The 25734-nt window shown below is 42.8% G+C and overlaps 1 protein-coding gene and 2 long non-coding RNA genes across 3 annotated transcripts; 2 read left to right on the top strand and 1 right to left on the bottom strand.

The window, feature by feature from the left end:
• Positions 1 to 841: 841 nt before the first annotated feature.
• Positions 842 to 2301, bottom strand: LOC26533514 (uncharacterized). Its single transcript, XR_004469290.1, has 3 exons — positions 2175 to 2301; positions 1604 to 2008; positions 842 to 1523 (listed from the first exon to the last, which is right to left on the bottom strand). It is a non-coding gene; the product is annotated as an uncharacterized lncRNA (long non-coding RNA).
• Positions 2302 to 5408: 3107 nt separating this feature from the next.
• On the top strand, positions 5409 to 6894 carry LOC4816492 (coiled-coil domain-containing protein 34-like). Its single transcript, XM_001356044.4, has 2 exons — positions 5409 to 5568; positions 5632 to 6894. Exon 2 carries the CDS (start codon positions 5636 to 5638, stop codon positions 6722 to 6724), a length of 1089 nt encoding a protein of 362 aa, XP_001356080.2. The 5' UTR covers positions 5409 to 5568; positions 5632 to 5635; the 3' UTR covers positions 6725 to 6894.
• Positions 6895 to 17940: 11046 nt separating this feature from the next.
• On the top strand, positions 17941 to 18819 carry LOC117184155 (uncharacterized). The gene is made up of 2 exons (XR_004469396.1): positions 17941 to 18337; positions 18396 to 18819. It is a non-coding gene; the product is annotated as an uncharacterized lncRNA (long non-coding RNA).
• The last annotated feature ends 6915 nt before the right edge of the window (positions 18820 to 25734 follow it).

The raw sequence follows: 25734 nt of genomic DNA, 5'->3' as shown, positions 1-25734 counted from the left end.
AAAGTTGCTCGGTCTCTTAGGGTGGCATACTCTCTTAGCGGTCTTTCTCTCCGGGTATTTATTTATTTAAAGCCGTCAAATAAAATGCATATTTATGAGCAGGGAGTTTTGTTTCTTATTCAATTTGAACAATTATGACTTGCATAATTAGGCAAAGGCTTAAGGGGCTACCTTGGAGCTTACCCTTTGGCATAGGAATCGTGTGTGTGTTTTAATCGTTTTTCTTCATCGAAAAATCTCCTTTTCTCTCCTCAAACTGTAGGTACTCTCTCTTAATATAACTCATAGTTTGAGAGCAGCTTCGTTCACGTTACCGAACGTAACAAATATAGGAGCCCTCTGGCATTATCGTTACCTTTATTTATATTCACTTTCTATCACATAAATAATGCGGAGCCGGATGAGTAACAAAAGCTTGCGCCAACAAGTCGCAAATCTGTTCTCTTATCTCTCTCTCTCTCTCGTGCTTGCAGCTCCGTTAGTACTGGCCAGCTAACTTGTAAAGAAGAGCTAAAGCTTATTTTGTCTCCCCTTTCTCCCGCTCATTCTAATGCTGATCCATTGATTCTTTGCTTTAGGCTCAATCGAAGCTGCTCTATTGTTGCCCTTCCCTTCTGCTTCTACTGCGAGCAAAAGCTCACTCAAAAAGGAGAGAAACAGCTTAAGAGCGGCTTTGTGTATAGCCTCTACCTTGTTCCTCTTCTCTAAGCTCATTTCATGCTGCTCTATTGCTCCTCTGCGTGTCTGCTTCAGAATTGGAGCAACATTTTTGAGAGAAAAGATTTAAGCTCGACTTCCGAGCAGCTTTTCGTGCTCCTGGAGAAGTGGGGGTGGATTCATTTAACATGATCATGTTTAAAGCTTCAGATGACATATAATATAATAGTTTGCAAGTGAAGAATATTTTCGAAAATCAATATAAAATCGGTTTTAGGAAAAAACGGTTATAGAAACAATCCACTTCAGGGGATAGCCTAAGTTCCATGTATATGGAAAATTTAACTTAAATTCAATCAGCTCTTCAGTAGCTCCTTTCAAGCTTTCGTTCTTAATCCTTCGCTGCTAAGAAAAGTTTTTCATATTTCCTAACAAAATAAATCCCGAACTTGTACGAAAGCAAAGCAGTCCTTAGTTGTTCTGGGTGTGGAGTCCCTTTTGAGATGTTGCAAGATATCCAACAACAATTGCCAAAAGAAGGTATAAACACTACTTTGATGGCAATTTTGCATATTTACTTATGCAACATGGATACATGGATGCTTCTCCCACTTGACCAACTTTTCCAAAAGCTAGGAAAAATCTTTATTTAATCAGGCACATAGTTGAGGAAAAGTTGTGCGAGTGCACAAAAGTTTTTCGTGCCCTGGCAATTGTTTTGCACAAAAATGTCTTTTGACATTTTGTCTGTTGTCGCATGAGATGCGAATGTTTGTCGCAATCAAATAAAAAGAAACTTTTCAGTAAAGGCAGGAAGATTTCCCAAAGGGAATGATGATAGGCTGTAGCTGTAAGCCCCCGGTGGGCTAAAAAATTTGGGTTGAAAAATCTAATAACTGTTAAATCACCTGCAAAATGTTCATTTCACAGCGCTATAAACACGCACCTTCCCATCCGTCGGTCGTCGGTCGTCGGTCGGCGTTCGTCCTTAGACGACTTAAACAGTTACAAGGACTTAAGCACCTTTTGTTATTTCACCTGCGTAGCCGTGCCTCCCCTGTCTGTCACTTTAATCTGGTTGCCGCACGCAGCAGCAGCGGCTGAAGGAACGCAGAAGGAAAATCATGTGAAGGACACTCCACTCACATGGGTGGAAAAGTTTGCATGGAAAAGTTATTAACACGCGGCTCCCGGACTTAAATAAGTCATATTCTAGACGTCTTTGCCTTTACTGACTCCCTGACTGACGACTGACTTGTTGTACCCCTCGGAAAGTCGGAGGTCCTGCCCTGTCCTGTCCTGTGGATTGCTTATTAATTGCACGTTTCGACCTGAAAGTGAAAGCACAGTGCTGGAAAAGTTTCCAACTTAATTGAGAATCTGCCTCAATCTGTGGTGAGGGATAAAATATACACTTTGGCATACTTTTAGAAGGGTTATGGGAGTTATCTAAAGACCAAATACAACCACCGCTCAAGGGAATAATACATGCTCTCATGCATACTATATTTACTTACTTTTCTTAATTTGTTCTCATGTAATTTTGCATTTTGATTGCCCCTCATCGTTTCTGATACTAATACTGAATGGGCCGGTGATTACGGTGGGCAGAACACGGATCGGAAAAATAAAAAAACCACGTCTACATTTCACGTTATAATTTGTGAGGCTTTGTCTTGAAAAGCCGATTAAAAATATCAAAATGAATTTTAGTTCATGTAAAAAAGTGTTCAGAAAAAACATTATATTTCAAAGTATTGCTGACACAATTCAACAGGGAAACGGCATATGATTTTTCATTAATTTAAGTTCCCAAAATTGAAAGCTCCACTCCACTCCATAAATAATGATATATGTACGTATGCGATATATGCCATAAAATTATCCACCCAAAGGGCCACTTTATCGACAGGTCAGTAATTTCAATTTCTATCGATGAACTGCATTTGTTTAATACATCCAAAAACTAATGGAACTTCATGTTGATTCCAGGGGGGCTTAGGGGTGGTCAGGAATTTCCATCTGCGTCTATTCTCGATAAAGGTAAACCGTGTTGCAGACGTCGTCGTCATCATCGTCGTCGGCGGCGTGCGACTTGTTTGTAAATTATAAAATAATGTCGGTTGCATTGCCAACGATGTCTGCTGCCTGCTGCCTACATGGTCTTTTTTTGTGCCAGGTACTTGCTATCTAAAGGGTATATAGTACTAGAAGATAGCTTCAAGAGGAGGCTTTTGTCAAACAAAAATTGGCTCCGTAAGAGCCCTCAAAGCATAGAGACTATAAGAGCTTGCCCAAGATGGAAAAAAATCTGCATTGCATACAAATACAAATTTTTTTTAAATTTTAAATTAAATCGTCTGTGACCCAGGTTTTATTAATTTTAAATAACATTTTTTAAATTTTAATATAAATATTTAAGTTATAATTTTAATTTCAAAATTTAAACACTTTTTTGCTCCCTTTTCAATTACGTTTTAGTGAGTATCTGCATAGTCGACAATTTCTTTCCACAATTTTCGTATTTTTTGCATGCGGTTTCAGGCAGTGTGTGTGGCAATGGGGGCGTCAGGAGTGGTAGGAGAGCATTTATGCCCCGCTCGGTTAAGTGGCACATTTTTGGCTTAGCTTTCAGACATCACGACTACTGTGGAGTGGAGCCAGTTCTGTGGCTACTGCGGCGAGACGAAGGAAGGCTTTCCAACCTCTTGCATGTCTGAGCCGCCATTGCACTCGACTGTCGGTGCTGTCAAATAACTGACATTACCTCGAAGCCGCTGCCGCTGCCGCTGATACTGCTGCCTCTACCACCGTTACAACCGTTGTTGCCGGCGCGGCCGCCATTGTTGTCGTCATCGTTGCGGCGTGGCGTCGCGTCGCACACATTTCGTGACTTTGAACAATAAAAAATTTCGATTAGAATGTAAAAGCGGCAACCAGCAACAGCAACAGCGGCAACTGCAACGGCAATCAAATTGTGCGAGGCCTCCCCCTCCCTTCTTTGGCGCACAGCCGTATAATAGCAAAAAATCGCTAAATTGTATATTAATAGAAAATGAAATCTAAAAATCAGCCGAAAAAACAGTCAAAGCAATTCAAAATTGTTGGCCCCACCAATTGTTCTTTTTGCCAAACTTTACGACTTTGAAGGTGGATGAAGGAGCGAATGCTGAGCCACAAATTTTGGTGTTGATATAGAAAATTCCCCCCAAATTCGCATAATTTTCGACATTTACTGATTTCTCTGTGAAAAGATTCTAGATCAAGTCAGAAGAATCAGATTCAGTCAAGTCTTGAATTGATGGCATCCTATGATCCCTCAACATAACACATTCCTCAAAATAACATATAATGTCCGTCAGCGTAGATAAGTTGGATGTGGAAGTGCAGAACAAAAAGAACCTTTAATGCAAAAGGAAACGAGGGGGAACGTTGTGAGTTGCTGCGGACACCGCAACTCTACGGTTATACCCGATACTAAGTCAGTATGGCTCTTCTCCGGCAGACGCCGCTAATATTAAACGACACGACAAAGAGTGCGTGCGAGAGAGACAGAAAATCAGTCTGAGCGTGACGTCGGGCGCTGCGTAGCCACTGCAAATTGATTTGTTTCCTTCCGCTATAAAAATGATCTGATCTGATCCAGATTCAGCAATCTGATAGATATGGTCGCTATCTATGATTCTGCGTTTTTAGTTTTCTCGAATCTGCAATATTGTGGATGCAACAGATTTTCGTCCTTTGTGGGGGCGGAAGGGGGTGTGGCGAAATTTTGAGATATACGTTTTATAGTGAGATCTAACAGAAGTGCGGATACCAAATTTGGTTACTCTAGCTTTAATAGTCTCTGAGATTTGTGAATATCCCCAGATTTGCATCCTTTGCGGGGGCGGAAGGGGGTGTGGCCAAATTTTGAAACAAACTCGTCTCGGTCCGATATATTAGGAGTGTGGATACCAAATTTGGTTGCTCTAGCTTTTATAGTCTCTGAGATCTAGGCGCTAATGTTTTACTCTAAGCAAAGCCGCCTATGCTACGTGTGTGTTAGAGAGAGACAGGGCGAGAAAAAATGAAATTGTTTTCTTGATGCTGGCTATAATAGTAATACGATCCAATTCGGATTCTGCAGTCTAAAAGATATGGTCATTCTCTACGATTCTGCGTTTTTGGTTTTCTTGTATCTTTAAAATTGTGGATGCCACAGATTTTCGCCCTTTGTGGGGGCGGAGGTGGGCGGGGCAAAGTTTTGAAATATTTTTGTAGCAGTGACATATCACAGAAGTCTGGATCCAAAACATCGTTGCTCTAGCTCTTATAGTCTTTGAGCATTAGGCGCTGAAGGGGACGGACAGACGGACAGACGGACGGACGGACGGACAGACGGACAGACAGACATGGCTCAATCGACTCGGCTATTGATGCTGATCAAGAATATATATACTTTATGGGGTCGGAAACGATTCCTTCTGGACGTTACACACATCCACTTTTACCACAAATCTAATATACCCCAATACTCATTTTGAGTATCGGGTATAAAAATAGATGACTTATTGATGCATTGACATAAACTTGACACCTATGGAGGTATATCAGGGTAACTTGTGCTTTCTTTATAAATAATTTTATTTTAACCCAACCTCAAATTTGGCTCGGAAAAACTTGGCCAGAAATTTAAAAAGCACACTACGTATCACTCTTAAAAGAACATTTATTTCAGTTACCAAGCAATCGTTTGTTTTGCTGTCACAGTATACTATTGAAATGTTTCACAGCATTTCTCCAGTCTATCGTTAGCAACACAGAAACACACATCAAAACACGCCACAACAAACAGATATTCCTTTTCAGGGTTTCATAAAATAGTCTCCCCAAAGACTACGTATTCAAATAGTTTTTGATTATAATAACGTAAGTGATCTTACCTATCAATAATCCTACAATAACACCCCATTCGCCTTCCAATGCTGCTAGAACCATGGCCTTTCTGGGTCGCCTGAATAACCAGGGCGTTCTGATTAATTGCGAGATATTCAGTGGCAATCGCCCCAAAGCTCTAGACAGTCAAAGCCCCCAAGGGAATGCAGAAGAACACGGTACAGATGCACAGCTCCTAGGTGCCAAATCCTCCAGAACCTTCATCAAAACCTATGACGATGGCAAACTCGTTCCTGCCATTGGGAATCCCCGCACATTACGTTATGTGGACAGTTCCCTTTCGTCCTGTGACGCCAATTTCATGGACGAAACGGATGGGTCCACACTATGCTACTGTTCGCAGAGAACCAATGAAACCGAAACGCAAGCAATCTGTTTTCCGCAGGAAAATGAGAGTGCAAGTTCCTCAAATTCGTCGCAATATGAAGAGGTAATGCCTATCACAATGGAGGAGGAGTTAATGCTGGAAAAAGACTCCACCACTTCGATGTGCAGTTCAACAATTGATAACAATCCATACATTCCTTCGCTCAAACTTCAATCGAGATCCGATACCGATTCGGGGGCATACTCTCCCACATACAGCCAGACGATCAAGGTCCTGAAGCTGGAGCGTCCGGTCAAAGAGGCCTACGACACTTGGCTATCGGCGAAGCGCGCACAACACCATTACAAGCATGAGGCCGAACTCCAGAAGGAGGAGGATCGCCTGCAAAAGGCAGCCGAACGTCAACGGCTGGCCAAGGAGCGCTATAAGCAATGGTGCTGGCAAAAGTCCCAGCAGCAGTCGACGTCCAAATCATCCATGAAAGCCGCCCCGAATGGTCCCAAGAACAAGAATAATTCTGCTGCAGCTCCACGTCTTGATGCCGCCGCCCAGAGGCGTCTGCAGGAGTGGGAGATGGAAAAAGTCAAGCAGGCCGAGAAGCGTCGTCAGCAGCAGCAAAAGGAGGCTCAAAAGCTCCATCAAGAGAACCTTTTGCGCCTCAAGAAAGCGGATGAGGCCTTCGAAAAATGGATTCAGAACGTGTCGCAGCGACCAAAGCCAGTGCCCCTCAATCAGGGCTTCAAGTCGCTGCGTGGCACAATCTCTGATATCTATGTAAATCCGAATGAGTGGGTCGATTGAGTATTGTGAAGATACAAGCAAAATCTTTGTTTCATATACTAGTATATATTGAGGTTCTAAACAGCATTTATTGCAGCGAAATCTATGTTTAGTATGTGGTTTAAAAGTATGCTTTACTGACAATCGCTAACTCATTAGCAGCATTAAAATCAAAGCACACTATAGGTCAATTTTACTTATAATTCCCCGCCACTACACTCCAACACGCACACTATGGCATGCCATTAATGAGCACCCACTAAGCCCCACAAACCCACAAAGGAGATCTTTGTGGGAGAAATGTTAGAAGTTACATCAGCCCACACTCCACACTCGAATAATCCCCCTACTATGCACACAAACACTTCAAATCAAAACATACGCAAGCAAGCATTCATGGGCATCATCAGCCGGCATCCAGCATCAGTGTGTCCTTTTCGCAGCATGACGCTCTCAGAACTGCGAGTAGTATCCTTCTGGGCGTTTGCATTGGATGTCTACTTTGACGGTCCAACGAGGACACACAGCTGCACACACATACAGCTGCCATATACTCGTGTGTAGCCAACACCTTTGAGGCCTTTTGATTTTGAATTTCATTGAAGAGGCTTCCTCCTTAGCCCCTCTTGTCTATGGAATAGTTTTGGGTTTGCATGTGGCTTAGTGAAGGTTATTTTGGAATGGGGGTTATATGGCAGGGATTCGAGCGGATCAAGCATCTGTTTAAAGTCACTGCATGGTGCTCTACTAAAAGGATTTCTTGTAGATAAGTCACTTCTCCTTCTCCTCTTTGTCTGAATCTCCACCAAATTATCCCCTTTCCCCCCTATGACTACCAAGAGTATTGCTTTTTCGCCTTGATGGGTAAATAAATCCATTTTTTAGGCCAAGTCTCATCGTTTTATTGGCTGCCATCCGCAACACTAACATCTCTCAAGTTCATAAAGCAAGTTCCAATGCAGATCCTCATGCTAGCCCCGGGCTGATTTATGCTTAATTAAATGCCCAAAGTTGTGCCAGTGTTTTGCTCTTGGTTTTTTGTCCTTTCTCTCTTCCGTTGAGGAGTTTAAAGAGACAGCTAAAGCGCTGTGAACTTTTCCACCTGTCGCTCAGGTGAAACAATCGAAACGAAGGGAACGTAACGGGACGGAGCGTAGAACGAGCTGCTGGTCAGAGCAGGAAATATATACAAACTTATTTAATATGAAAATGGCGTGCAAGGAACAAAAAAACATTGTATTATTATTTGTGCTTCGGTTGGCCCGAGGGCCACTTGGCCCTTAAGCGATTTAGTTTCTTCTTTCGTTCTTCCTGTTTTTCTGTGGATAAATTTCAAGCTTGAAGAAGCGTGGAAATTGAATGGGCTACGGGATGGAAATTGACAGACGGCCAGGCCAAGGCATTATATATTTTGCGGCAAGTAATGATATAATTATATTTTCATTGCCAGGCTCCTGTTCATCAGCTCACGGATAATTTAAATGTTAATCAAATTAAAGTCTCGTCACGCACTTTTTAACCCACCTCGCAGCTGGGATATGCGATCCAGGCCTGTCCACTCGATGCGGGGTATATTTTTGATATTTCGCTCTTTCCTGTTTGCTTGCCCCGACCATTTTTTAATAATTTAATCCACTGCAATTGAGCGGCATGGCGTGCATTTCAAGCCTAGACAGATTTATCGAGAAAATACGAACAAAAAAAAGATAACGATGAAGCCGGGTTACATCGACAAATGAGATACCTATTATTCAGTGGACAACATGGGATTCTGAAAGTGTAAGTGCCACAGGTTCTCTAGGAGTGCTCCAGTTGAACCAAAGCAGACTTCCCTAGCCTTAATGTTCCGGCTAACAGAGGGTGTCCATTATTAGTGTTGTACTAATTAGCGCATTTCTGGGATTTGTCGGTATTCGGATTTGTAGGCCCTAACCCAAATACGCTTTACAATCTACTCGGTATAAAGACAATCCCCAGGAAGAGAGATCTGGCTAAGAGTGTGGAAAAAAGGAGAGAGGCAAATATTTTTGCGCAAACATTGATTGGCAATCGGCAGTGCAAGGTGAGTGGTGGGTGGTGGGTGGTGAGGACGAAAAGGAGAAAACACTGACATTCTGCGTGTTAACACACACCCAGACATATGTAAACACACACGCACGCACACATACACAAAAGCAATCCCACCCATACACCCATACACCCATGCACGTAAAGTCATGATGAATAACCCAGAGACATGGTTCGAGTGTGTGACGGAACATTGAGCTGGAAAAAGAAAGAAAAACATACAAGTTGTAGGGGAAGAGGTGCAGAAAGCAGAGAGCAAGAAGGAGCGAAGAGACAGGAGAGAGAAGAGAGAGAGAAAGAGACTTGTTTTAATAAATGAAAATTCATTGAAAGCTGATAGCGTGTGAAAAATAAACGAAATGTGCAGTCGGTAAAAAAATATATGAAGTGTCAATGGTTGAGGCTACATCTGAAAATCTGCAAGAGATGCGCTATGAAAGTTAGGAGATATAGGATAGAGCCCTGCCTGAACAGGCAACTGAATCGATTCGGTGGGATTCGGTATTCGAAAATAATGAAGCAGTTAACGTAACTTTCGGGTTTTTTTTCTCGCTCACTCCGCAATGCTCGCATTCGGTTCTTAGTGATTCAGGGTGATTCAAGTCTGACTGAGGGCAGGATTCGTAATGATCAAAAATGTTAAAGTAAAATGTTGAGCATAGCTGTGGTTTTGATGAATATATAATATAAAAATAATATATTTCTTTAGACATCTATAATCTCAATGATCATCTATCTCACTTCTAAATCAAAAGATTCCACCATTTAATAGGTCTCCCCTCGCTTTTCCATGCCCGAATACGCCCGAATCGCTTTGGTTCGCGATGTTTTCGATAACATGGCAACGACTACTATATATGTCAACTACTGTTTTGTGATCACAATCCCAATCCCCCATTCAGCTTAGTCACTCTGTCATGACATTTTTCTAGTGGCAATTAGCAGCCACAGCATTGGCCCTAAATCACACCGATTTGTTTTCAAGCTTACATCCGAGTAGCTACAGCTAACTGCCTGAATATTAATTAAAATAAATTGCCAGAATAGGCCAAAACAGAGCGGCGGCAAGAGTGGTTGACAGCCAAGGCAGTCGAGAGACACAAATTGGCAAAGAAAATACGTGCAAATCAAATATTGTGTCATATTTATATTGACAAAACTTGTAAAAAGTTACAGGAGTATTTTAATTGAATATTTTTGTCAAGGATATTATCAATATTTTTAGGTATTGTGTGAGATATTGCCACTCAAGAATTTTCTTTTTAATGGACATTAATACCCAACGATTTTGGTATTTATTGGAGAATATATGTACATATGTTCTATTCAAGCTGCTCACACAAATCCAATTTTTGTCCATCAAAGAGGAGTGCCTCTTTCATGAACAGATGTACTTATAAAATGGCATTTACTCACTCACTTGATAGCAGTACGGAAATCAATTAATTAGCTTCAGAGCACAACATATCGAGTTAATTAATTGAGCTTTCGACGACTAAAATATTTTATTTGGGTTACAATATTTTCCTACATAAATATTTGGAGGACATGAAATTCTGTGATAAATACATTCTGTCATAAATACATAATTTTAGCCTTGAAAGCGAAGCCGCATGGCCCAAATGACGGCTAGATATTGCCAAAAATTAAACCAAAGTGCTGCTAAATTTAAGAATATATGAAACATGAAAACTGTAAACAAAATGACATTAATTAGTTTTTGTGTGTGGATAAAAAGAAGATGTCATATTAGCAAAAGGTTTAATCTTAAGTGCTATTTGCTTCGCCTCATCTGTGTTCAAAACTATGCCTGTATGCATATGGCTATACATATGTATATGTGTATGTAGATGTAGATTCCTACCCACGAACCGACATTTTGTGGGAAATAATAATTTAATTAGCCCCAAAAACACATACCCTAAGAGCAGGGGTTGGAAAAGAGAACAAAGAGTGCCAGAAGGTTATGACCTCCGAAACGAAAATTTGTGTCCATATCAAAAATACCAATTATGGCAACATTTTGTTACACCCCCCCGGCCCTATACCCTGGCCCTTTCTGAACCCGAACTATCCCTCATTCAGTGACCATGTGGAGGCATCCGTGTGTGTGTGTGTGTGTGTGTGTGTCCTGGCATTTTCAATGGTGCTCGAGCATTAACGTTCAAAAGTCAATTAGTGGTTTTTATAAATGTGATTAAATTAAGTGACAATGTTGTTTACTGTTTTTACGCTTTTCGGATTTCAGTTTCATTTTAATTGGGCTAAAATATGGGCCTGTAAATTGCACGTAGGCAGGGCAGTGGTGCAGAGCGGCGTCGTCCGGGCGTAATTCATCGAAAAATTGAACTCTAATTGGGCAAGGAATATTTGAGAAATTTGGTCTGTCAGTGTGGATTTGTCGCTGCATAAAATTTGCATAGTTTTTGGACCCGTATAATGTTATTTTGTAGCGAGAATATTTTATGCGGGAATTGGATATAAATTAGAATGGCTTTTGGGTTGTCGGGAGATAAAGTGAGCCCGGATTATAGAGCAAGTTAGCGTTTAGTAATTCTTGCTTATTTTAATGAATATTGATTGATCTTTAGGCGTAGCTTTAAACAACTAGTCTATCATTTTCTATTCCCATTTCAGTTACAAATTCCTCCTCGGGCACACTCTAATCACTTTACCCTAATACTGTTTCTTTTGTTTAACATTTTAATACAATTTCAATAGATGTTTCCCATGGTAAAATATTTTTAAAATTAATTTTCCTCTTTGCTACAAATTTTCAACATATTTTCTTACACCAGCAAATTTTTCTTATGCATTTTCTTTGTCCGCACAAAGAGCTGCAGGCCAGGCTTTTAAGCCTTTAACCGAAACACAAAAAACCCATTTTCCACTCGCTACACACACGACAGACCCGGGGACATATGGACAGATATACAGTCGTATATAGACGACAACCAGGGGCTTTTCAACTTGTTGTCTCTTAGCATTTTTTAAAATCAAAAAGCGACACAACGTCAAAACAATTTGTCGTCGTTTAAAAGTCGACATTTAAATAAGAAAATGCAAATGCGGAGGACGGCAGTCAGACAGTGGAGGCCAGGCCGTGCAATGGTAGTGCCACTGGAGCCACCGCCTAAATGTATGCAATAATATTTTTTTATGAGCACGAAAGACGCCGCATACGGTTTCGTATGCATAAAATTAAGTCCTACGGACTACGGCTACTGACAATTCTAGTCAGGGTCTGGTTGTAGCTCTGGTTGGAGGAGGTCTAGTCTGGGCCTCAGGTTGGTGGGATGGCAGGGGCCACTGGCTCCCAGGCCCAGTTCTGGTCGAGCGTGACGGAGCGCAGCTGTAAATATAAAGTGTCAGGGAAACCACACTCCATACTCCTACAGATGCAGACACCCATACAGCCGCCAACAATCCCATACATGGATACGAACAATCACACAAATGCGGGCGCACTGGCACTCTCACACTTGGCTTTTGCAAAAACGTGTCTATTACAATTCAATTTGACAATAGGCGCACACAAAAGCCAACCCAAGCAACAAACCAAACATCCAACCATCCATTCAACCGCACTAAGCTACCGTGCACTCACACACAAACATTGGTGCGACACAGGACACACTCACACACACACACACACACTCATAGTGGGGACACAACACTCGCAGTGGGGCACACAAAAGCGCGAAACGCCCAAAAGTAGACTATAAAAAGTATAAACCAACGACTGCTGTGTATACCCTGACTGGGGGAGAAGTATGCAGGACATCTGTCTCAAGATTTCAACTTCTCAGAAGAGAATTTCTACTGCACCCTCCTTTATTTAATGACCCAGTTGAATAAGCTATATATCTGAAAACAAATGGCATCAATGGAAACGAAGAACTCCTTATCGTTACCTCATCCACTGTATAGGTTGCCCTTCCTTACACTTTACTTCTTTGATCTATGAATATTCCCGTTTTTATGCAAATCTTCCGATCCTCCAAAGAACCTTCCAAAGAGTACCCCAAATTCGCTTCATCCCTAAAGTACTTTCCCATTCATTGCCAATCATGTTTGTTTATTTGTATTTTGGCCATGTGTTTTTACTGCAACGGAAACGTCAAGTAAATTTTTTCCCCAGCTCTACCGTAGTTAGTTGATGAAAAAACGCGGAGAGACAGAGAGCAAACGAAATAAAAAAAGGAGGAAAACTGGAGAGCTTCCAGGGAGGGTATAGGAAACGAAGGAGGGCATTACAAAACAAAAATCTGAGCGACGCAGGTGGCAGGAGCCCCGGCCACAACAATGGTGACAATATGGCACAGAAAACCCCCCGGATCCCACTGGAACATGGCGAAACGTGAAGAGAACTCCACTTTGCCTAGTCCCTGGGGCGTTATTTGCACGTTTCCGGTATAAATATACAACGGTCGAGATTTGTTTATGCGAAATGAAGCGCACAAAAGACAATTCGCATAAATGTTTGCCCGGAAAGGAGCCCAGCTAGCTGCTGGTCGGGTTCATTCCTTCCCCCCCTGTGTCAAAATGTGGGTCGCAGCGGCTGGGTGCTCAGAGTGGGGTTCCCTGGTGCGTGACTTTGGCGGAAATAAAATTTGTCAGCTTTCGGGTGGGTGGGTAGTGTCATGGCTTTAAATCAACTTACAGATGCGGTGAAAAAAGTTCTACTTCCGGTCCCCCAACAGGTTGCCCAAAATAGGATCATTACATAATGGTTTCCATTATTCAGTGCCATCTGCCCGTCCTGCCCGATTCTCCAATTACAGGCCCAGTGCCTCACCTAACCATCAATCAATGAGTAAATGATCCAATAACTAATCGCCAGGATGTGATAACCATCTTTATAATTTGCTTGCTATCCCTCTCTAGGGGTCTGCACAGGCACATCAAATAAATAAATCATATGTGAAAACTTTTTCACTTAGACAATATTTTCGGGCAACACATTTTCTGTGTGTGTGTGTGCTTTCCTGCCATTCATATTACGATAGCCATAAGTCTGGGGCCTGTCGGTGCCCGGCATGCTAGCCGAGAGGCTAGCTACAGTGGTTTAAGGGTTCAAAGTGGCTCCTATCTTGCGGAAAACTTTCTCATAACCAAGTGATCAGTCAAAATGGAAAACACTGATCCCATCTCGCACTTTCTCTCGATCGGATGTAGTGACCTCAACTGAGAGTCCAGGATGTTCAGCAGAGTTCCCATAGTAATTATCAAACTTATCGTGGTACTTAGTGGTCGTTTCTCCCACAAAAAAAAACAAACAAAATGGCGCAGCTTAAGATTAAGAACCGAAAAACTCTTCTTTTGTACAGAGCTAGTAATCATTCCTTGACATCATTAATTTGTAACCCATTCGGAAACCCATACCATGGAAACCCATTTGTCCATCGTTTCTTTCTTAAAAATTCAATTTGCTATACTATTTTACCATCAGAACGTATTTACATAATGTACAGGCTTTTCCAAACCACTGTGCTGTCTGTGCACTTCCTATCCACTGGCCAAAAAAACTTTATACAAGCCAAGTAGCCTTAGGCTGCAACTTGTAAACTTACACACAAAAATCCCATACACACACGTCTATAAAAATGTATCTTTTATCCCATTTGGTTCTTAGTGGCCAGCAGTAGGAGAAGTCCTTAGGAAAATGGAATATTCAGCGCCGTTCCTGCCGTTCCTGCCGCCTCCTGCCGAAGATGATGAATGGCCTGCGTGTGTTAGTTTTATGTGGAAGGAAACATGTGAAAAAGTTCACATCAATTTGTAAGTAAACCCCCGCACACACGGCAGGACCACACTTCTCTTCTCCATTTCAAGTTTACACTGCTTTTTTGGTCCTTCACTTTCCGCCTTTTGGTAAGCAAATCATTTGCTGACTTTAAGAAATGGAAACCATGGCGCAACCATGGCCCAGAAGCAGACAGGTCACGTATTATTATGGCCACAAAGCTTGTCGCTTTGCCAAGAATTTGATTTCGTGTTTGCCAACTTATAGGCGGCTTGTTCATTTGACTCCTGTGTGACTGCAGGACTTCTGTCTTGCACTACTCTACTCTACTCCTCTACTGAGCCATGTCCTTGTGTTGGGTGTTGACAACGTCCGTCAGGTCGCTCGATGATGGCGTTAGGATGATAACGTGAGTTTCTCTCTCGCTTCTGGCCAGACCCACTAATTTTTTATGCCCATTGTCGGAGGGTCTCTCGTTCGCTCTTTGGCCAAATGTCAAATTGTTTTTAGAGCTGTCGTCGAGTTCCTATTCTATTTGTTTTTTTTTTTTGTTTTTTTTGTGTCAGCAGCCACTTTTTATTGTTATCGTGTTGCCAGTTTTTTCTCTGTATTTTTTCTATAGTTTTTCTGTGGCTTGCCTCTACTGTTTTTCTGTTGCTTTTCTTTGCCCTATAATCTGCGTTTGTTTGCCAGAGGCGCTCCTGGGATTACAATCGAATCGGAGGAGGTCATGTGTGTGTGTGTGACGTTTCTCTGTGTGAAACCGCAACCTGGTCAAAGCAATTCGAAACGCTGCTGCCATGTTGGATTGTCCTCAAACTCCGCTGGTGGCATTCCATTGGCATCTCAATTATAGAGAAACTTGTGGTATCTCCAAGACTCACAGGCCACTGATTGGAAGGTACTTGGGTCCCTGGAGGCCCACGAAAGGCATCGATTAACAAGAAACTATTTGGCTTGGGCCTTGCTTAAAGTTGGTTTTCACCTAAACGAGTTTTCCCCTTCATTTCCCTGTGTGGAATTCAATGCTAATTTTCTGTACAATTGGCTTACACAACTCCTAGAGCTTGCGTAAGCCAATTTGGCGTCTGGCATTATGCAACCAAAGGGAGTCCTTGACTATCAAATATTAATCAATGCAATTGTCGTCTGCATCTGATTCTCTCAGACTCCATTCCATTCCATTTTCCAGATGTGCTCTTTTCAATTTAGCAGCTGAACAATTTCCTGGACCTCTACAGATGTACGATATATTTTTTACCGATGGTTTTACTGGAAAAACCGATGGCACACACAAATTTGACTGTTTTGTGGAGAACTTTTGTTGTTCCAAGTCGAAACTACGGTTTATAAACCAATGAAAATGCTGTGAATGGAAACAGTTATATTACTTCAGTGAAAAACACATCGTTAAATAATCTAAAGGTCATCAAAATATTTGTTTTGGGTCTGACCAGCATACAAATTGATAAATTACAAAATACTAATTAAGGCCCCATCAAGGACTTGCACAGGAGTCCTGCCCGGTATGGAGTATCTACCAAATTATGCCCAGATATTACGATATTAATAATTTCCATATACCGACCATACAATAAATCTTGGTGGAGAGCGTACCCCCTGCGCACCGTTACTGCCTCTGGCTGTGGCTCTCTGGCAGGAGCCGCTTAAGTTCATGTCATTTGTCATATTTGAATTTTACACTTCCTTCCGGTGCGTCGTCGTCGTCGTCGTCTCTCTTGGAATTGCAATTTGCTGGCAGCCAGCCTCCTGCTATCCCCCAGCCTGCTGCCACGAGTATATGGCCCTTAATCACTGTACTCCCCCCCACTAGAAAGCCGCACCCATTATAATTAACCAAGTTGCTTAGGCCTCCCGTCATCGTCTCCTCGTCCTCTGCCCCGTCTGTTCCGTCAGGGGCATGACAAATGTCTTCAATTGCAGTTCCTGAGCCGCCTATATCCATGTGAGGCATCTCTGTGGGCCGCCTACAGTGGCAAGATGGTCAGATTCAAATACACCGAATGTGCACCAAAGTTCATGTAAATTCCCTCGTACTCCAGCCTCCGCTTACTGCCTGCTTTAGATAAATTCCTGTGATTATAGTTTGCTCAATTGCACGTGCCTCTCTCTATATGTATATATATATATATATATATATATATTTGTATGGTGGTGTATGCGTGCATGTAACAGCATTTTGGGGCAAATTGATTTGAGATTTACTATTAAGATGATTTCGCTTCCATTTTGCATGCTGTGTTGCTCAAATTATTTTCAAATAAATTATAGATTTTCTAATGAATATGAAATTAATTAATGCCCTCAATGCGACAGGCAGCATGAGGAGCATTTTGTCAAGCACATTTTTTGCACATCGATTTCAAGGTTCAATTAGGAATTAAAATCAAATTTGGGCTTTGATTAATTTTCGATTAAAATTTGATTGAATCTTAAATGGGACAGAGCTACCCCAAAAAGGTTTCCCTTGGCTTTAAAGATCAGAATAGACCCATATTTATCAAGGCAATTATTTCTTAAATTCATAAACATTTATGAACAAATAAGCATTGATCTCTGTATTCAAAATCCTTTAGTAAATCCACATCAGTTACATTTGGCTCAACAATTAAAGTATCTGAACAATAGAACAATTGAGAATCAATAGAACAAAGTTGAATACACGCCCCCTTAGTCATTGTTTAGCCTCCCCCCACAAAACTGAAACCCAATCAAGTGAAAGGATACTCCAGAAACCATGTCAAATGGTAAACACTTTTCAGCAATTCTCACAAAAAGTTTCCAGTTACAGTCACAGTCGCAGTTACACATTTACTGTTTAATTGTTGGCCAACTTTAATCAAAAGAAATGGCCAACTCTTTCGCACACGAGTATGCATGCCGCCATTGTCCTCTTAGTTCAATGGGGGATCAATGGATGGATGGATGGCAGGAAGGAAGGGTTTTTTGCTGGAAGTGGTGTCCATGTGATTTGATTTGGGGCTCCGTTTACACACTTTGATTTCAATTACAAAGTTGCTCGAGTGGAACAATAATATGAAATTGCTTCTTGGGTGGAACAAAAAGATGGGGCAGAAAATGCCAGCTGCAGGTTTTATTGTATATGTACGTATGCATGCTCCCAAAGAAAAACCTTGACTCAAGTTACAAGCCACAAGTTGCATGTTAGCAGCGCGTAAATTTGTTCCTGTTTATTGCCCAGACAGACACACAGAAAGGCAGACAGACAGTCAGACAACCGAATGGTTGTAATATTCGACGCTTGTCGTGCCGTTTATTTGAATTATGAACGGCTAACTCCCAAAATTACAGCCTAAAACTAGGCAGAAGAAAAAAAAAATTCGAGTTGCAGAGCTTGTGAGCTTTAACCATACATAGAGTATCAGCTGTTTTGCGACCAAGTGGCAACACTAAGATATGCAATTTTTCTGCTTTGCACTATATTTCATTAAATATTGCTGTGGCTGGATTCTGTATAACAGAAAAAGACCATAGAAGGTGTGGAAAAAACGTGGGTTGCTGTACCTAGTAGTCCCAGCCTCTGTCTTTTTTACCTCGTGGCCGTCAGAGTGACCGGCAGGGAAAAAAGAAGTCTGCTTGAGCGGACCCAGTTCTCTAAACAAGGTCAAGCCCAAAGTCAAAGCCTAGTGCAAGTGCCAAGTGCGGCTCAAAGTGATCATTGAATTTGAGTGGACGCGCCAGTTATATATCGCCAATACTGGGGCAGCCGTTCGACCATTTGGAAACGAGCGCCCCCAGTGTATCAACATTTTTCGAAACAGTGGTGCAATTCTGTTGAGGTAATTATCCACCCAGCTGCAGCGACCCGTTGAAAAATGTTCTGTTCTTTCCGTGTAGGATTAGCACCACTAGTATCTACGTATTGAAACGCTGGTCTAGAAGATACGGATTGGTTATTCCCGGAGACCTCTTGGCCACGTGCCCGTACCACCGGTCGGTAGCCGAGGGCATGGACTTGCTCCTCAAGTAAACCCGATCGGTGTGCTCTGCAATCTTCGCCTGGACACGTTCGACCCATGGGGATGAGCTGAGTGACTCTTCAAATAAACCAGTCCCCCCCCACGAGCAATCCAGTGTGCGAGTGTACCTAACCTCACGCCGCAGATGGACCGCGGTCATTGACCCCTGGCATCGGAAGCAGCTGATGTTACCTGCGCCCGGTACAATCGTGTGCCACCTTCAGACCTCGAGTAGGAACTCGGTCTCCAGCCGGGAAGCATCGAACCCGCATCGGATTTAGTTATATTCTCTATCTTTCTTTCGAAATTAGACCCGATATGCGAAACCCTGTTTTTTTTAGCCGCTTTCTGTTTAACAATGTTCTTTTGATACGGCAAAAATGTGCAAAAGCCAAGTAAATACGGTATAAACAAAAAGGGAATTCCTGTCCATGGGCTAAGTCGAACTTGAACAAATGAGTAGTGTATTAATACCAATTATTTTTACAGTTTTTGATTTTGGTTGCCACGCATTCATCTCATCATCTATGCAGATACTCATCACAATCACACACATCATCATACTCATCCACCCATCAAATCACCTCATCCAACACACAACGAAAGATCTTTCTGCGTGGGAGTCAAAGTTATTAATCGTCTCGTAAGTGATTATAAAAAAAAAAAAAAAAAAAAACAAGTAAGCAATCTGAAAAGAATGAATGTGCGGTAACTATTCGTTGGTCTTCAACCATGATCACGGTTTTACACACGTAGTACTCATGCCTTTAAACGACTTTCCATATACCCGATTTTTGTCTGGTTTTGGCACTGCCCAAGTACCGTAATGACATATGACGTTTCCTTGTTCATATGATGAACACGTACCTATTTCTTGCCTTTATCTATACCTACTACTAATCATTTTTATAGATTTAAGAACCTTATACGCTACCTCGCCCCTATGATACTCTTAATACTAGTAATACCCTATAAATGTAAGACGATACCGAATAGCAGGCTTATATTAGGGACTAGGCTCTATTAGCGTTAGGTTTTATAGGAATTTAAATGAAGAAGTATGGATTGTTTAAATAAAATAGTTTTGGAAATGAACCGTGGATAAATAGATTATATCGGAACCATGCAACCTCGAAAAACGGAGATGTGACCCACCGCAGTCTTTGTTGGAGGGATCCTGACGATTAATAGGTGGCCCTGAAGGATCATGGTAGGGTGGGCGTTCTCGCCAATGGGCGATACCGCAGCCGACAAAGATCTGACCGGTGATCTTCTTCGTTCACGTGTACATGCTGATCTGTCCCTTTGACCCCCCTGTATCCCGTTTCCTAGTATCCTTTCCCTACTCGTACGCGATTTTTTTTATAAATTCTTATCTCGACCATTTGCCAGAGCTATAAATGGGTAGTAAAATTTCCTCCATGCCCACACCCCGCCGACCAGAGACAAAAGCCGAAGCCAGCGCGTACTTCCTACTCCCGTTTACTTATCATCAGCTCCTCGACCCTGTACGTTGTATGCTACAGGTAAAGACAAATTTTAAATGGCAATTGGTTCGAAAAGTCTGTCCCGATTTTATGGCAGGGTTTCGTAAAGAATTTGTAAAAATTTGGCGCCCAACGTGGGGCCCTTCTTCGGCTTGCCCCGACCAAGAAAGTTTTATAAAGTCATCAACACCAATGCGAGCTGCATCTCAATGCAGTGGCACGAGACTTATTCCTTCATCCATTAATTCCCAACAGATATACATGGTCGTGCATTGTCTGGGTGATTGACTTCAAGTAGCTGGATTGCGTAGCAGTTTCTAAAAGACTTTAAAGCCCCGCGCTCGAGGCTAATCAAATTACTAGGCATAGTAACGAACCTGTAGTATCTGTCCGGATAGGCCACTCCGCTAAATAGCGCGTTCTAATGTTTCGGTCGGATTTAGGTTTCAAAGTGGATTAGCTCTACTGCCTACCCACCAAGATGGGAGCGTGTTGTTTGGGGGATGAACTTGTCCATACCGTTGCTGATCATTGTCTGCCGTTTTGGCCTGGATCAGGTTAGTCAGTGGTTTAGAGCTACGGCCTGCCCGCGAACGAAGGCAATAGAATCGGAGATGGTATATTTCCTGGGTCAGCATAACCTTGTCTACTTCTTCAGTTTTTCTATTGTTGTTCCGTTTTTTTTTGTTTGACAGACGTAGGTGGAATGGCTCTACTGTATTGTGGTTCTGGACGACCTACAGTTTTTGCGACCTACAGTATAAGTAGAGGGCCATCGGTTTGTCAGGGTTTCGGATTGCTCGGATATCCGTCAGTGGTGTAGAACTACCGAACGGTCCCAGTTCATCCGATGACTCATTGTACTGCTTGTTGATTGTTAATAATATCACCAGAGTCAGTGGGGGACACACTCCTATTAGACGAATGTTGCATGGTTTCCGAATTTTGTGGATACAGAGTAGATATATCGATCGTTAAAAGTTAATAATCGAGAGTAGAAAAGAAAATCATATATTAGTAAAATTAGGATAGGATGTCATTGGATTGGAGTTTTGACGAGATTGATCAAAACGACCATTCCGATATTATCTGTTGTATTTGCGTAAGACAGGTAGAATATCGGACACAGCTTTTAAGAACAAGTTGTAACCACGTATTTCATTTAGTGTGTTTTAATACGAGAAGAGGTGAAAAGACCGTGTGCCCGGCGTGCAACAAGCCCCTACAATCATCTGCTCCTAGCTTAGCTGAGGAATTAGCCGTAGCGCAGGCGTCCGCCTCGAACGTAGAGTCTTCTCAGCTTCGAATGAGAACCAGATCACAGCGTGTGACAGCAGGTCCAGCTGCGAATACTGACAATTTACCTTCCGTTGGTCCAACTGAAGTCGGTGTACCAATCATGCCAGTTCAGAGTAGCGAGCCAGCGAATGAAGCAAGCCCAGGCTTGGCTCAAATGGCACAGGCGTTGACGGACGCTATGGGTCAAATCGGGTTGTTGTCTCAAGCCATGACTCAAATGACTCAGACTATGGAAATAGGATTCCAACGTTTGGCAAGTCCAACGGTACAGCCGCCGAATGACCAAGCTGCTGGATCTTCACAGCCTAGTGGAGAAAATCAAACCTTCGAACAGTTGTTCCAAATACCAACTCGAGAGTCCGTAGGTGCCCCGATAAATCAGGCTAATGAGTCTAATGTCTCGGTAACCCAATGGGGATCCCAACAGATAGCGGGACTACGACCAGATAGGATTGGACAAATAATCGCAGGATGGAAGGTGCGGTTTTCCGGAAATTCGTCCATGTCGGTGGAAGATTTCATATATCGGATAGAAGCGCTAACCAAGCAGACCTTAGAGGGTAATCTCGATCTAGTGGCCAGAAACGCCATTTATTTATTTGAAGCCAGTGCGAGCGAGTGGTTTTGGCGTTACCATAAAAGCGTACCATCCGTGACCTGGCCGCAGCTAAGTACAGCCTTAAAAACTCGATTTAGAGATGGGCGTACCGATCTGGAAATTCGTACGGCAATAGTGCAACGAAAGCAGAAGCCGCACGAACTATTTGATACATTTTACGAAGCCATTGTAACCTTGTCCGACAAACTAGTCAACCCCATGTCCGAAATGTCGCTGTTGGAAGTGCTAAAGTCGAATCTCTTGGCCGATATCCAACATGAAATTTTATACATTCCCATTCTGTCAGTAGCACAATTGCGCAACATAGTGCGTACTCGCGAACGGTTTTTGCAATCAGTGGCTAAGCCTATGGGCAGCGCTGAGCCGAAGCGTAATCCTATACGACGACAGGTGCATGAAATTGTGGTACAGACAGACAAGGAAGGCGATGAGGTCGATGAAACAGAACAGCTAGATATCGCTGCAGTAACCCTTTCCTGTTGGAACTGTGGTTGTCAGGGGCATCGGTATCAAGACTGCGTAGGTGATCGCACCGTCTTTTGTTACGGCTGTGGCAAACGGGATACGTATAAACCGTCGTGCTCTAGGTGCAACGATCCAAAAAACTCGTCAAGCCGTGCACAATCGACAGGTGCACGCAAACCAAACAGTTCGAAAGCAACGAACACCATTTAATGGACGTTTCGACAGTTCCATTACTCCCTGACTTAAAAAAACTCTCAGACATTCCTTCACCCACTTGTATTTTACCCCCAAGTGAGGACCGAATTCCATTACCGACTCGATCTCGAAAGCGATTGCTCCAATATCGGCAAACTGTCAAAACCGAGCGCTCTAACGTATTGGCGTCAGTCGTTAATACGTCTAAGGACTGGCGACCCTATGCGGAAGTCACCGTACTGGGAAGGACGCTCAGTGGACTGATGGACACCGGTGCATCCATAAGTTGCATAGGTGGGAAGTTTGCGGCCGACCTGGTTCAGAATCCGAACCAGATCAAGCCTGGGAGAGCAGCAGTACGTACGGCGGATGGGCAGAGCCAGCCAATAATTGGCAAGGTCACCACCGAAGTGGGTTTTCAAGGCCAGAAGAAAGTCTTGAAATTGTTTGTAGTCCCATCCTTGGCGCAAGACCTATATCTAGGCATAGACTTCTGGTCTCGTTTTAATTTGTTACCTGCTTTTCTAGCCAATAAATCATCCAGTCCAGAGGTGTCAAGCTTAGCATTTGATAGTACGTTACATGTGTGTTTGTCGAAGCATCAGCAAGCGCAGTTAGCAGAGACGGTCAACTTGTTTCCCTCCTTTGCGAAGCAAGGTCTGGGAAAAACCGGCTGGTTGTCGCACGATATTGAAGTGGGCAGCGCAAAGGCAATAAAGCAACGACATTATGCTGTGTCTCCAGCCGTTGAAAAGCTAATGTACGTAGAGGTAGACCGAATGTTAGCTCTTGGAGTAATCGAAGAATCAGATAGCGCATGGTCGTCACCCGTGGTCCTCGTTCGTAAACCGGGAAAGGTGCGATTATGCATCGACAGTCGGAAACTGAACGAAGTCACTGTTAAGAATGCTTATCCCATGCCATTGATCGATGGCATTCTCAGTCGGCTTCCTCGAGCTGAGTTCATTTCAAGCATCGATTTGAAGGATGCCTATTGGCAAATTCCGCTGGAAGTAAGCGCTCGTGAAAAAACGGCGTTTACCATCCCAGGGCGCCCGTTGTATCAGTACACGGTCATGCCCTTTGGGTTGTGTAATGCACCCCAAACGATGTCCAAGTTGATGGACAAAGTGATACCGCCATCTCTACGAAATGAGATATTTATTTATCTAGACGATTTGTTGGTGATCTCTGAATCCTTTGAGCAGCATATTCAAGTCCTCAATGTCCTGTCTGCCCGATTACGCGAAGCTGGTCTGACCATAAACGTGGAGAAGTCCAAATTTTGCCTAAAGGAGATCAAATACCTAGGACATATTATAGGCAACGGAACGATCCAGACAGATGTGGAGAAGGTCCAAGCGATTCAAGAGTTTCCGGTCCCCCGATCCGTGAAACAAGTCCGTAGGTTCTTAGGTCTCACTGGTTGGTACCACAAATTCATAAAAAATTATGCGGGTATCGCAGCGCCAATCTCAGATACACTTAAGAGCAAGCGAAAATTTGAATGGACCGATGAAGCACAGATCGCGTTCGATGCCTTAAAATCACAGATGTGTAACGCTCCTGTGTTGCACAGTCCCGATTTTACCATTCCTTTTTCAATCCATTGTGATGCGAGTCACACAGGAGTGGGTGGTGTCCTGATGCAATCAGATGAAGATGGCAACGAGGTACCCATCGCTTTTATGTCACGCAAATTGAACCAATGTCAACGTAATTATTCCGTAACCGAAAAAGAGTGTTTGGCAGCGGTCATGTGCGTCAAGAAATTTAGAGCGTATGTAGAAGGGCATCAGTTTTCCATTATTACCGATCATGCCTCATTAAAATGGCTGATGTCACAGGCTGACCTAAACTCGAGACTAGCTCGATGGGCCCTGAAACTGCAAGGCTTCACCTTTAAGATTTTTCATAGAAAGGGTAGTCAGAACATCGTTCCGGATGCCTTATCACGAGTGCATACCGAAGACTTATCGTATATTGGCATTGATAGCCTAGTGGACCTTCAATCGGAAGCGTTTAAATCCACTGACTATCAGGAACTCATTGCGAAAATTCAAGCTAATCCAGATCGTTTACCTGATGTAAAAGTAATGGATAACCTTCTGTATCGTCGAGCTGAACACGCCACTGGTGAGCAAATTAGTGACGACATGTGCTGGAAACTGTGGGTTCCCAGAGCTCTGGTGACAGAAGTGCTTAAACAAGGCCACGAACATCCCTTAGCTTCTCACAGTGGGATCAATAAGACGCTAGAACGAGTTCGACGCTTCTATTATTGGCCAAATTTAGTGGGCGATGTAAAAGCTTTTATCAACCATTGCGAAGTGTGCAAATGTTGTAAGCACCCCAATCGTCCTCTACGCCCTCCAATGGGCAAAGCAGGAGAGACCTTTCGGCTATTTCAGAAACTTTATGTCGATTTTCTAGGTCCGTACCCCCGAAGTCGATCTGGAAATATAGGCATTTTTGTAGTACTCGATCATTTTTCTAAATTTCCTTTCCTAAAAGTGGTAAAGAAATTTACGGCGGATGCCGTAATTCGGTTCATGGAGGAAGACCTGTTTCATTGCTTTGGAGTCCCGGAAGTGATAGTGTCAGATAACGGTGTTCAATTCAAGTCACACAAGTTTAATGATCTGTTAGCGAAATACCAAATTCGACATTCGTACACCGCCGCCTACGCTCCCCAAACCAATGCCTCAGAGCGGGTAAATCGCTCAGTACTCGCTGCTATCAAAGCGTACATTAAGCCCGATCAATCCAATTGGGATGAGCAGATTAGCTTCATTACTTGTGCGTTACGGTCCAGTGTGCATGCAGCCGTCAAAAGTAGCCCATATCGTGTTGCTTTTGGCCAAAACATGATTACTGGCGGTTCCACTTATCAACTCCTACGAAACCTCAGTATGTTGGAGGACCGAACTGTGGTATTTGATCGCGACGATTCCTTCGAGCTAATTCGCAAGACCGCTGCAGAAGCAATGAAACAGCAGCATGTTCGAAACGAAAATATCTATAATCTTCGAAGCCGAGAAGTAAACTTTCAAGTGGGTCAAGAAGTTTATAGACGAAATTTTGATCAGAGTAGTTTTGTGAAAGGCTTTAATGCGAAACTGGCACCTACGTTTCGGAAAGCCCGCATTAAG

The sequence above is a fragment of the Drosophila pseudoobscura genome, chromosome 4 (assembly GCF_009870125.1).
Source record: "Drosophila pseudoobscura strain MV-25-SWS-2005 chromosome 4, UCI_Dpse_MV25, whole genome shotgun sequence".
NCBI lineage: Eukaryota > Metazoa > Arthropoda > Insecta > Diptera > Drosophilidae > Drosophila > Drosophila pseudoobscura.
This window is presented reverse-complemented; position numbering and strand designations above follow the sequence as displayed.